Source organism: Dromiciops gliroides, chromosome 2, assembly GCF_019393635.1.
Source record: "Dromiciops gliroides isolate mDroGli1 chromosome 2, mDroGli1.pri, whole genome shotgun sequence".
Lineage (NCBI taxonomy): Eukaryota > Metazoa > Chordata > Mammalia > Microbiotheria > Microbiotheriidae > Dromiciops > Dromiciops gliroides.
In genome coordinates, this window is record NC_057862.1 from 607,682,370 (window position 1) to 607,695,069 (window position 12,700).

Below are 12,700 nucleotides of genomic sequence, written 5' to 3' on the forward strand. Positions count from 1 at the left end.
CATTATGCCTTGTAAAAACACAATCTTTCTTCACAGCATGGAGCTGAAATCTATTATTCACTGATTCCATATGCTGAAATTCACTCAAATGGTCACAAATGACCTTAAGCATTAGATAAATGTAAATGAGGACAACATAGAAAATGTGCTTTTGATTGATAACTAAAAGACCAGGTTTGAAATCATGACAAAAGATGAAGTCCCATACAAAAAAAAAGTGTATGGTAATCTCCATTCTGTAGTCAGCACTGTCCTATAAATGAAGGGAGTACATAGCTAAGGGTTGACCTTCCCTTTTTTCTCTAGTCCAAGCTTAAGGCCACATGGATACATTATTGGTCTTTTTCAATCTTGTATAGAATAATGAGAAATACTGCACATTCCTGTCAACTTACTCTAAGTATCATAATAGAGGACCCATTTTAAAAGCCACAGACTGTATTTACCCACTTATGAGTAAGAGTCATTGCTATTTCCCATAGGTCTGATATTGTCAATCACTTCCGCTTTTAAGCATTGTTGTTTTACTGAAGAAAGAAAAGTATCCTGATCATAGAGGAAACTCAAAATATCAAATGATGGAAGATTTGTATGTGGCCAAGGAAATAGCAAATGTTGCAAATAATGCCTAAATGCATAAACGGGCATTTTACGTAGAACTAGTCTTAGACTCCATAACTCTTTCTATGATCAGAGAAATAATGTACAGTGTTCTCTCTCTCTCTCTCTCTCTCTCTCTCTCTCTCTCTCTCTCTCTCTCATTCTCTCTCTGCATGTGTCTGTGTATCAGAGGATGTTGGTCAAGGATGAATACCATTACTCATTCAGGTCAGAACTGACAGAATTTGAAAGAATTCTATCTTGTCTTCTTAAACACTATGAAGGAGTTCATTCATTTAAAAAAATCATCAAACTGAATTTCCTATCACTTTATATTGTATAATCTCAGACCACAAATAGTTCCCAACACAGTTCCACTCACCAATCCAAAATACCAGAACTATCAGAACACACTTACAAATACCTGAAATATTTTCAAATTGAAAAGTATCTTGGGGTAGCTAGGTAGTGCAGTGGATAAAGCACCAGCCCTGGATTCAGTAGGACCTGAGTTCAAATCTGGCCTCAGACACTTGATACTTACTAGCTGTGTGACCCTGGGCAAGTCACTTAACCCTCATTGATCCTCCAAAAAAGACAGAAAGAAAGACAAAGAAGAAAAAAGAAAAATATCTTACCAGCTTGATATTGCTTGAGTCTTAAACACACCTTCCTTCTGGTTCCTTGTGATGATGTCATTCACATCTACAGGACACAGTTAAGAATAATTTGCAGAGTAATGGTCAACTGTATTTATGTCTTTTTTTATTTCAAAGGAGCTATGATTTCAACAGTGTGAGTGCTCCCTTCACCAAGATTGACTGGAACACCTCCACACCTTTGTAAAGTTTCTACAATTAAAAAATTAATCACTTGGCCAACTTTTCATTGATAAGTCTCTCTACCCCTTAGTTAGTCTACTCTTAGAATGATGATATTATGCCATTAGGCCATTAATCAAAGTCTGTCTAAGTTGATAGAAATTATCAGAGTTTATGAACCACTGGTAAAGCCTTTGAAAATCTGGGGTCACCACCATGCCATGATGAAAATGAAACCCTTCACATTTTAGTAGATGGTCTTCTTAATTTTTTTGACTAAAAATATTAATTGCTCTATGGCAAAGCCTCTGAGTTATATATACTTATACATAGAAAAATATATATTTTATACTATATGCTATATACACAGAAAAAATATACATGCACACATATACACACATATATGTATGTATATTTATAAAGAGATTTTGAGGAAGAATTTGAGGAAGAATAATGGAGTAGAAATCAAGAAGCCTGAATTATAGTAGATAGATATCTTGCTAATTGCATGTGACTTTGGCCAAGTTGCTTCTTGTCTCTAGACCTCAAGTCTTCCTCATCTGTAAAATGAGGGGGTTATACTGATTGTTTTCTTTTTTAATATTCTATGATTATCTGGGGGCAGCTAAGTGCTGCAGTGGATAAAGCACTGGCCCTGCATTTGGGAGGACCTGAGTTCAAGTTTGGCCTCGGACAATTGACACTTACTAGCTGTGTGACCCTGGGCAAGTCACTTAACCCTCAGTGCCCCGCAAAAAAAAATTAAATTCTATTATTACCTTATTTCTCTTAATTGAGCTCTCATACTGTGTGCACAGAATACCTGGAAGCCCAGGTGTATCTACATAGCTGTCCTCCAAAAGTTTTTATTCCTTTGTACATCAGAGTAGGAAGTAGAATAATTGGCTACCAGTTGAAAATTGTTCTACTTCCCCCACATCTTCTAGGGGCTTAAAGGGGATATAGCATGCATATCCCAGCATACATATCCCACAAGGGCTACACAGTAGCAAAGGGATGTGGGTCACTGCTGGCATGGAAATGTTTTCCTTCTGTTCTCACCCCAGCAGTTAATGCAGCTCCTGCTCACTTATCAGATTAATGAGCCCAAGTGGAGACTCCAGTACAACCAGACCTCATATAGAAACCAAAGATCCCAAGGGGTGCTCCTGAGGTAGCTGCTGCCTCTCTGAACAGGTGGAGCATGAGCATATAGACTTCTCCAAAGCTTGCATTTTGGTTCCCAGGGAGCCAGCCCTACCTCCTCCAACTAGATAAAGAATTTCCTACATTTCAACTCAGAATCATAGTTGCTGGAGGAAGTTAGAACTCCAGGGAAGGACATTGCAGGCTCAATTTGATATAAATCAGGAAACTAAAGCAAAGAGAGCCCGAGTGCTTTCCTTGAATGCCCAGAAAGCAGAGCAAGGAAGAGAACTTGGATTACTTGAGCTGCTCTAAGTTTGTCACAATCGCCCAGCAAGAAGAGAGCCACGGGAATCTCACACCCATGTCTCTGCTTGAACCACCAGGCACACTTTCTTGTCTGAATGAATGAGCAGGTACTGTGATAGTTTTTCTCCTCAGGAGTAGGTAGAAAAAAGTAATTAGGTTTCCTAATGAAGGGCTTTGTTGAGGTTTACAAAAGTGCTATAATGCAGATTTTTTTTTCCTGGGTGAACTTTCCTGTATGCAAATTAAATACCGTTAAATTACATTCATTAAAAAAATAAAAGAGACTAATTTGACTACTTGTTTTGATTAACTGAAATGACACAATCGGTCTACAGTTCTGTCTATTTCGGGAATAAAGTATTTCAGGAAATTCTTCTAAATTAAATGTCTTGCAAAAAGGGACAGCTGACATCTTTATTTTTCAAAAAAGAAAATTACTAAAGAGTCAATTGATGACTGTTCCTGATCAACCTCCCCCACACTCAGACCACACCCTACTAGGTGTTTCCATGGAATTCAACAGCATGTTACAATGTGCAGCATACACCTGTAGAGCCATATGAGTGCGTGACTAATCTAGCAAGCAAAACATATTATTTTGTTAGGGAAGGTAATACTTCTTACAAAATAGTCACAGTGAAGTTAAATTATATAACTCAGAAACCTATTAATATTTTTTAGTAAACATTTTAACACTACATATTTTTATACAATGTATAAATCCATCACTCCAGGAGTACAAGCTACAGCAAGTATATGAACATATATCATAAAAGCAAACTTCTTTTTAAAAAAATTTTTTCATAGCAGTGTTTAGGCTGTGCTATTTTTAGAATTAGAGGGAATGTCTTTTGTGGTTTAGTAGTATTTTATTTCAAGTGAATGCTAGTGGAAAAAAAATGGCACAACTGTTTTAAAACATTGCCTGAATGGATACATTCTTTTCCCCACCCCTGCCCTACTTAGGTCAATTAGTACAGATTTTGAGGTAGCTCTTAGTGAGTCAATATCAATAATGGCTTCTTATTCTCCTTAGTTTATAAAAGAAATGGACTCAGATGGCCGCAAAATCACAGAATCTCAGAGCGAGGAAGGAACTCGGGTTATTTCGTCAAACCTAAGACGCCAGAACAAAAATCCCCTCTTCGGCAAAGCCGATACGTGGCCATTTACCTTTTGCCGGAGCCCACGACCATACTCTTGGATAAATTTGGTTGTTAGGAAATCTTCTACCGTCATCCAGCCTGTATTTGCATCTGTGACCTGTTGCTCCTAATTCTGTGCTCTAGGGCCAAGCCAGGCCAGTCTACTCCCTCTTCTGCATCACAGTCTTTCATACTGGAAGACAGACATCATGTTTTCTCCTCCAAGCTAAACATTCCTAGTTCCTTCCCTTGATTCAGATGGCATGAGCTTGAGGCCCTTCGACCATTGTGTGGCTGCCCTCTCTGGATAGTCTTCAGTTTGTCAGTGCAATCAATGTCCTTTCTATAATGCAGCATCCAGAATAGAATACAATATCATCACTGGGACCAGCTTATAACAGAGTGAGACCATCAGCTCTCTGTCGGATGCTGGACTCCATGGCTCTCAGTGCACACATATACGTATGTATATTTCTTGATCCTTCCTTGATTTAATAAACTCACAGTCAATGTAAAAAAAACTAACATCACATATTCTGATAAACTTCTAACAATAATTTTTAAAATATTAAGAAAATTCACGGCACTTTGCATAGACCTCTTATTTCCATGTTACTCTCCCTTATATCATGAGTTTTTTCTCTATCACTGCAATAGCACATATACATATATGTATGTATCTATGTCTATATGTATGTTTATATCCATACACACATAAAGCTATTGCAGCCTATCACTGCAATAGTAAACTCGGAATGAGCTTGTAGTCCAATAATAATAACACTGACAACAACCAGCAGCACCATAATAATAGCTAACATTTAAATAGCACTTACTATGTACCAAGACACTCTGCTAAGTGCTTTATACTTATTATGTCATTTGATCCTTACAATAACTCTTGGAGGTAAATGCTATTATTGTTGCCATTATTCAGATGAGAAAACTGAGCTCTTTCTCAGGTGATTTATAATTTAGCCCTGCCTGTCCCATCTTATCTTTATAAGGTTCATGCTTTTGAACCCATGTAGGAGACTTCATATTTGTTTCTATTAAATTGCATTTTATTAGATTTGGACCAGCATCTTATATGATCAAGATATTTTTGAATCCAAAAGGGATACAAAATAATGCATATGTATACGTGTATATCTGCATGTCTACATATACACAATACATTATCTCATTTTTTGTACCATGTATTAGTTATCACAATATTGTCTTATCTGCAAATTTGTTAAGCATGGTTAACATGTTGGGAATAATGTATGACGTCAGGGGGCAAATATAGTCCTCTAAACTTGAACCCAGACTTTTGAAGGATTCATAGAACTATAAGATTTAGTTTTAAGGGACCTTAGAGATCACTTATTCTAAACTTCTCATTTAGTAGACATGGAAACTAAAGCCACAGAAATTAAGTGATGAGGATACATAGTTAATAAGTAGCTGAATCAGGATCTGAATGCAAGTTCCCTCGATTCCAAATCCAGGGCTCTTTACACTATATTGTGGGTTAGGCTGAGGGCTTGAGGTGATTTTTCAATTAACTGAATATCGCACAATCACCTCTGATCCCCCTTGTCTAGGTAATATGGAATTCTAGGGTTATAGAATATATGCTTAAGGCTAAAAGGAAACAGGCATTCTATCTTTAGATGCTCCTCTTGAATAAAACACCTGATAGAGACAAGCCCACAATATAGGATTCCAATTTTAATTTTGCCTCTGGTGATTCTTCCTTCAAGATACATTTCTCTTTCCAAATAATGATAGCAATGTAAATATAAATTTCTATAGGGTTTTTTAAAATGTCTGTTAAAATTAAATACCATGTAATCCATCATTTTAGACCCTCAAGTTAATGTTTGATATATTTATGTACAGTATTACATATTTTAACATTCAGTAACTGATTTTACTAAAACTGTTCTACTTTCCTTAATAATCACACAGCGATTTTACAATGCAATAATATCGAGTTATTTTTTAAAAAAGATAAAATTATGATGAGACTATAAAACATCATTCATTTCAGTCCAAAGGTTAGATGATCGATCTCCTTTGGAATTATTTAATAGTTTAATTCTGGGAGATATTTTTACGTGTACTTATTGTTGAGTTGAAAAAAAAAGGGATTATTGTTTCATCAACTCTATATCCCTGCTCCTGGACAAATAAAAGAAGTTTCATGGGGACACATTTCTTCCTGCATGCTTTGTAACCTTATAACCTCCTTGAGGGTAGGGTTTGTATCTTACATCTTTTTGTATTTGCAGAGCCTCCCAGACTACACATTATATACAAATGTAAATCGTATGCATGTAATTGGTTTTTAAAAGCTGAATTTCCTAATTTACTTTGAGCTTATCTTTCAATTTAATCATGGGGGGGGATTTACCCTTTTTATCATTATGTCTCACCAGATTTCAGAGATGTGTTCCAGCAAAATATGGTATTGAGGATATTTCTGCTAAATGAAGCCTATCTTCCTATTGTCTTCTGTTAGAGAATTAAAAGATTTTTTTTCAGGCCAATTATACTTTTATTCTTTCTCTTTTCTCTTTCTTTCTCGCTCTCTCTTTCTTTCAATGGACCTACTCTCTCTAGCACTGTGCACATTAATAAATGCTTGTTGAATTGATAAATTTGCACTCCTCTCCTGTTGCTTGAACATCCTGGCTCCTCTTTAGACATTTTTGCCAATATGATCTCTTCTTATATCCTTGCTAGAACAGATCTTCTGGTTCATACAGTTGCATTACAGCTGGCTAAAGTCCAACAATGAATGGCCAGAAAAATAGATTGTGTGTAATACTGGCTAACCAACTGATTTATTTAATGGAATGATGACCATAAGATTTAGGGCTGACTAAAAATCATCTGGTTCAAACCCTAATTACATAGATGAGGAAAGGGAGGCTCGAAGAGATTGTGGCTTGCAAAAGGCTATATAGATAGTCATTATCTGAGCTGGGATTAGAATCTAGGTCTTCTAACTCCAAACTCAGTGCTCTCTTTCTATTATACCTTATTACATTTTGCAGAGCACTCATCATCATCAATCATTGGCCAGTAGCTAGTACTCATTCATTCAACAAATATTTATTGATTACATATGATGTATAAGGCCTATCAACTTCACCTATAATTACATTTAATAGAACGTCAACTATGTTAGCTAGCAGTAGTATCACAGAAATGGGAAGGAGCAGAAAATGATGGTCCCAGGTTCTCAAAGAAGCAGAAGTTCTGGTGGGTACCATGAATCTATAAAATTTCATTAATCCTTTAAATTCAGCATTGCGTTAAGTTAAATAATGTTAGGTGAGTGATACTAGAATTTAAATCTAAGCACTGTCTCCTATAAGTAATGGATGAAAAATGTTGATTCTTACAGACCACAAGATTCATTATCTAGAAGTTATGCAAGTTAATGAATTGATCAGGATCAATCTAGAAGTGTGATACCAAGGAAGACGGGAGGTCATTTGGATAATACTTTTGGTTCTGCCCAGTGTCAGGGTGATTCATGGCACTGGAGTCAGCATTCCAGAGCTGATGCTCATAGTTGTGAGGGGCTCAGTCATTCTAGGCATTATTGTACTAGGTATTCATGTGTTATTCTTTCTCAAAAACTTTCAGTGGCCCCCAGTAACTTATGGGAAAAATACCCATAGCCTGCAATTCATGAAAGCCAGGACAGTAGAGGAACACCACCAGCAAATTTCCAGATAGTCACCTTTTGGACTCTTTCTCATTTATATGCCACCAAAGATTCTATTCCACAAACATCTGTTAGGTGCTGACTGTATACAAAACAGTGCCCTAATTACTGAGGATATAAAGACAGAAATAAAAGTACCTGTCTTCAAGAAACTTATACACTTCTGAGGGAAGGGGAAGGAAAGAAGCATTTATCTAGCACCTGCAGTGTGCTAAGCACTTAACAAATATTATCTCATTTGATTCTCACAATAACCCTAGGAGATAGGTGCTATTATTATCCCCATTTTACATTTGAGAAACCTGAGGCAAGCAGAGGTTAAGTGACTTGTCCAGGGTTACTTGAGTTAGTAAGTACCTGATGCTGGATTTGAACTCAGGTTTTCCTAACTCCAGTCCCAGCACTCTATCCATTGTACCATCTAGCTGCCAGTACAGCATACGCACAGGTAAATAAGCATAAATATGTATTAAGTACATAACAAAATAATACTATGGGAAGAGAGGGAGAGAGGGAGAGAGGGGGAGAGAGAGAGAGAGAGAGAAAGAGAGAGAGAGAGAGAGAGAGAATGAATATAACTGGGTGATCAAGAAAGGTCTTTTGTAGGTGGTGATATCTGAGGAACTGCAAACATTTATTGAGCACCTACTAAGTATGTGGTATTAAGCTAGGGATGGGTACTTGATTTCCTCTTTATTTTGAGATGTCAGGATTTCATTCATGTGGTCACTCTTCTGATCTATTCATATTTTAATCCCTTCATGACTTAGTAGAGAGCTTAATAAACTGCTGTGGCCAAAAAAAAAAATTCATCACTCCAAGATACTTGGTGGGGCCCATCTTTAAAAATTTAACAGCTTGTGTTCCACTAGCAGGGCCTTTGAGAACAAAGGTATAATTAGAGAAAGTATTGGCAGAGGACTTTACCTGTGGTAAAACTGCAAATCCATAGATGGGGGAGTAAGTGCTACAGTAGATTGAGAATTAAGTTCCAAATGGAGAAGATGGTGTAGACAGTCACTATCACCACCACCACTATCATTACCATCAGTCATTAGGAAGACTGGTTCAAGTCCTGTCTCTGATACATACTGTCTATATGACCCCTGGAAAGTCACTTAACCTCTCTGTGTCCTAGGTCACTCTGTACAATTATCAATTCCTGAGAAGGTGACAATTTTCATTCGCAGAGGGAATTTCCTTATCTAGGAATTGTCAGTGAAATCACAGGTCTTATTGCTCTCCCTATGCCAATCCTGTCTGTGTAGATGTGGTAATTCCCTAGTTACCCTGCACAGTAGAATGTAAACTCCTTGAGGGCCATCATTGTTTTGTTTCTATCTGTGTATCCATAGCAACAAGCACAGCGCCTTGCACATAGTTGCAACAATAAATATTTGCTGAATCAATTGCTGAATGAAGTTGAATTCCCTCCAGATTCCGAATACTGTTTATGCAATTCTGGGATGCTTTTTGGTAGGTTCACATATCGTTTCTATCCAGATGAATCCCAGTTTGTTATAACCCAGCCTTGGTCTCTCTCCTGAGCCCCAGTTCCACATCACCAACTGCCTATTGAACATTTTAAACTGGATGTTTCTTAGATGTGTAAAATTTACTATGTCTAAATTAGAACTCATTTTTTTTTTCCTCCAAAGCTTCCCTATTTTAAATATCCCTATTACTCTTGAGGACACCAACATGTTCCCAGGGAACCAGATTTACAACTTCAGTGTCATTCTTAACTCCTCATTTCACCCCCCCCCATATCCAATCTATTTACCAAATCATCTCATTTCTACCTTCACAACATCTCTCTTTTACATCTCTTCACTCATTACAGCCACCACCGTGCTTCAGACCTTCATCACCTCTTGCCCAGGCTCCTGTCGCAGCCTTCTAATTGGTCTCTGTGCCTCAAGTCTCTCACAATTCTAATCCTCCCTCCACTCAGCTACCAAAGGGATTTTCCTAAATCAGATATTTGACTGTATCATTCCCCCTACTCAGTAAACTCCAGCAGTTCTCTGCAACCTTGGAGATCAAATACAAGGTCCTTTGGTTAGAGTTTAATTCCTTCCTAACTTCCTAGTTGTCTTATATTTTACTCTTCCCCATGCACACGGCCATTCAGCTACACTGGCCCACACCTTATAGGTCCATCGCCCATTTCTATGCCTCTGTGTTGGTCATCCTCATGCCTGGAATGCTTTCCTTCTTCACCCCTATATCTTAACTTGTCTGGCTTCTTTCAAGATTTCTCTCATATGCCATCTTCTGAAAGAGCTCTTTCCTGCTCCTCTCAACAGCAAGTGTCTTTGCTCTAAAGTTCCCTTACTTCTATGTATATTATACGTACCTATTTAATTTCATGTTGTCTCCCCATTAGAATGTAAGAGCCTTGAGGGGAGGAACTATTTAGATCTTTCTTTGTATTCCCAGCACAGTCCCTGACACATAGTTATATGTTTAATAAATAAATACTTGTCACTTGACTGACTGTCTCTGGCCAAGCTATCTAGATTAAAGGCCTGGGGAAAACAGAGGAACAATTGACCCACTCACTTTCAGATTTAAAAAATTGAGTTTTTAAATGCACTCTTAATCTCAAACTAAATACTCTGAGGCATGTATGACTACATGTTAAAGAATCATAGAATTCTGAACTAAGTAGAGTAGGAAGGACATTTTTACAGATAAATATTTTTAATTTGAGGCTCAATGTAGAGAGATTTGGAAGAAATGCCTCATAAAAAGGCCTCATAAACTGTTTCAATACAGAGACTCAAAATGAAATGACCACCCATCACCTTATATGTAAAAGGCAGATAGGAAAAAGGAAAAAAAGGGGGGGCAAATGTCACAAATGGTGTTCCAAATAAAGATAAAACTTGGACCTCATAAGCTTAAGAGAGAGGGAAATCAGACCCAGTTGCACTCATTAAACAGAGATAACAACAACAACAAAAATAATGTTTATAATGATGATAATAATACACAGGCAGATACTCAGATGCAGTGCACTCTTGCCAGGTTGATTTTCAATTACATTTCACTGATGTATTCATTTGTTTCTTAATGTGCTCATCTTGCCCATTAAGAATAATTAGCAGCTTTGCTTAGAGATTTCCCTGGCTCCTGGCAGTGTTTCCACATTTTTTTTTGTTGACATTCATTTTTACTTTTGTAGAAAGTAATTTTTGGATAGTATACTATAACTGGTCCATGATTTAAGCTTTCCAAATCTTAAAGGAGAAGTATAAACAGTAATTTTAAGGAGAGTTTCAGTCATAGAACATTAATAATATGCATAATTTAAGGTATTACTGAGTCCTACAAAAGGTGGGCCAAGGACTAGGAAACAGTATTTCATTCGTATTAATTTCATTCATTAAAACAGATTATGATATGCTGGCTAACCATAAACTCTGCTAGTAAAGTAACATTAGTATTAAAAGCTGGCATAAAATCCTCACCATGATGGCTTTCTATCTGTTTTTTTTTATACTTAAGAAAAAGAAAATTAGGTCTAGGTCTTATAGGAAAGGGTATGTTAATAGGGAACAACCACAAGATAAAAATAAGTACATCAGGAGACATTGGAAGACAGTAAAATAAAACACAATACCCATTTTGGCATATGCTCTTGAAAGGGCTCACTCTATCTACATTATAAAGTTTTTTTGCCTCCTGCCCTACGGCCCCCCGCTATATTAAACCCATTGTAAAACCCAGCACAATAAAGTGCTCTGAATGCTGAGCTTCTGAAGACCAAATGTTAAAAATCCATTTTCTTGGGAGGGGGCTGCACCAATCATTTCTTTGAAAAGCCAGCAGAGTGAATGCAGAATCTGAGATTTACTCTATGATTTCAAGACCTGGGATGGTAGCTTCAAAATGGAACCTATAAGCATAGGTATATTAATTAAATGATATTAACATTTTTACCCTTTGGTGGAAGCTTTGTGGCTTAGTTCAATGAGAGGATATTTTCAATACATTTAAATTTACATTCTGACTAGCGATATTTCCCCAGTTTGGTAAAAGTTCAAATTGGTTTGTGGGCCTGTTAAAAAGAGGTGGCTGCTACCTTACAAACTGTACTTGTTACTAAGGTCTGAAAGTTTTTGTGGATAAAATATCTCTCTCTTCTTGACCAATAATACTTCCTCCCCACCCCAATTTTCCTCAGATCATCCAAATAGGCTGAAAGAGAACACCTGATTCCTCTTCAATTCCTAGTTCTCCACTGACATGTTAAAGTGTAAAACTATGCTATGATATAAAATTCAGTTAGATTATAACAGCATTCTAAATTTTTTTGGTGGGGGGGAATTTCAATTAATCCTTCCGGATCATGATTTAAGTCCTGGATTTTAAAGAGAGGCAAAGATTTGATTGGTCATGTTTTCCTCCCTGAATTTTTTAAAGTCTGTCAGACAATTAGCTGGGTGGGGCTCTTCCAAGTGTACAAGTAGAACTGAACAATATTAGCTGATGTTCTTGTGCCACCCTTCTTCAGTGTGAGGAGCTTGATAGAACTGCTGTGAATTCTTTGGAAAGAGGAATAATAATTGATAGTTAAATTCCCCAAATGGAAATCCAAAGCACACACGAGACCATTTCAAATACAATTCAAAAAAATCAAAACCCTTCTGACATCTCAGTGGCCTAAGAATCAAATAATCTGTCTGTCTTTATGGGATGCAAATGTTACACAAACTGAAAAATCCAAAGCAAACAGATCTTCCACTTTTCTTCTCAATTTCTAATGGCCATTAACCTTCCCTGAACAAACCAGTTCCATGGTTGTAGTGGCCACAAATTATGCTTGCTTTCTTAAAGCACAGTTCAATTTTCACCAACTCTGTGTACATATTAGTAAAGTATAATCTAATATAATAGGGTATGCACTGTAATAACCTATTAGAAAAAAGGGAGATAGGTTTTCG

General features: G+C 36.9%; 1 protein-coding gene across 1 annotated transcript in view; it reads right to left on the reverse strand.

The window, feature by feature from the left end:
• The window catches only part of CAMKMT (calmodulin-lysine N-methyltransferase), a 512,023-nt gene that overhangs the window by 50,072 nt on the left and 449,251 nt on the right, over positions 1-12,700 (reverse strand). Inside the window, exon 7 of the mRNA XM_043983087.1 lies at positions 1,239-1,305. Coding sequence (XP_043839022.1) covers positions 1,239-1,305 — 67 coding nt within the window. The remainder of the gene's footprint in view (positions 1-1,238; positions 1,306-12,700) is intronic.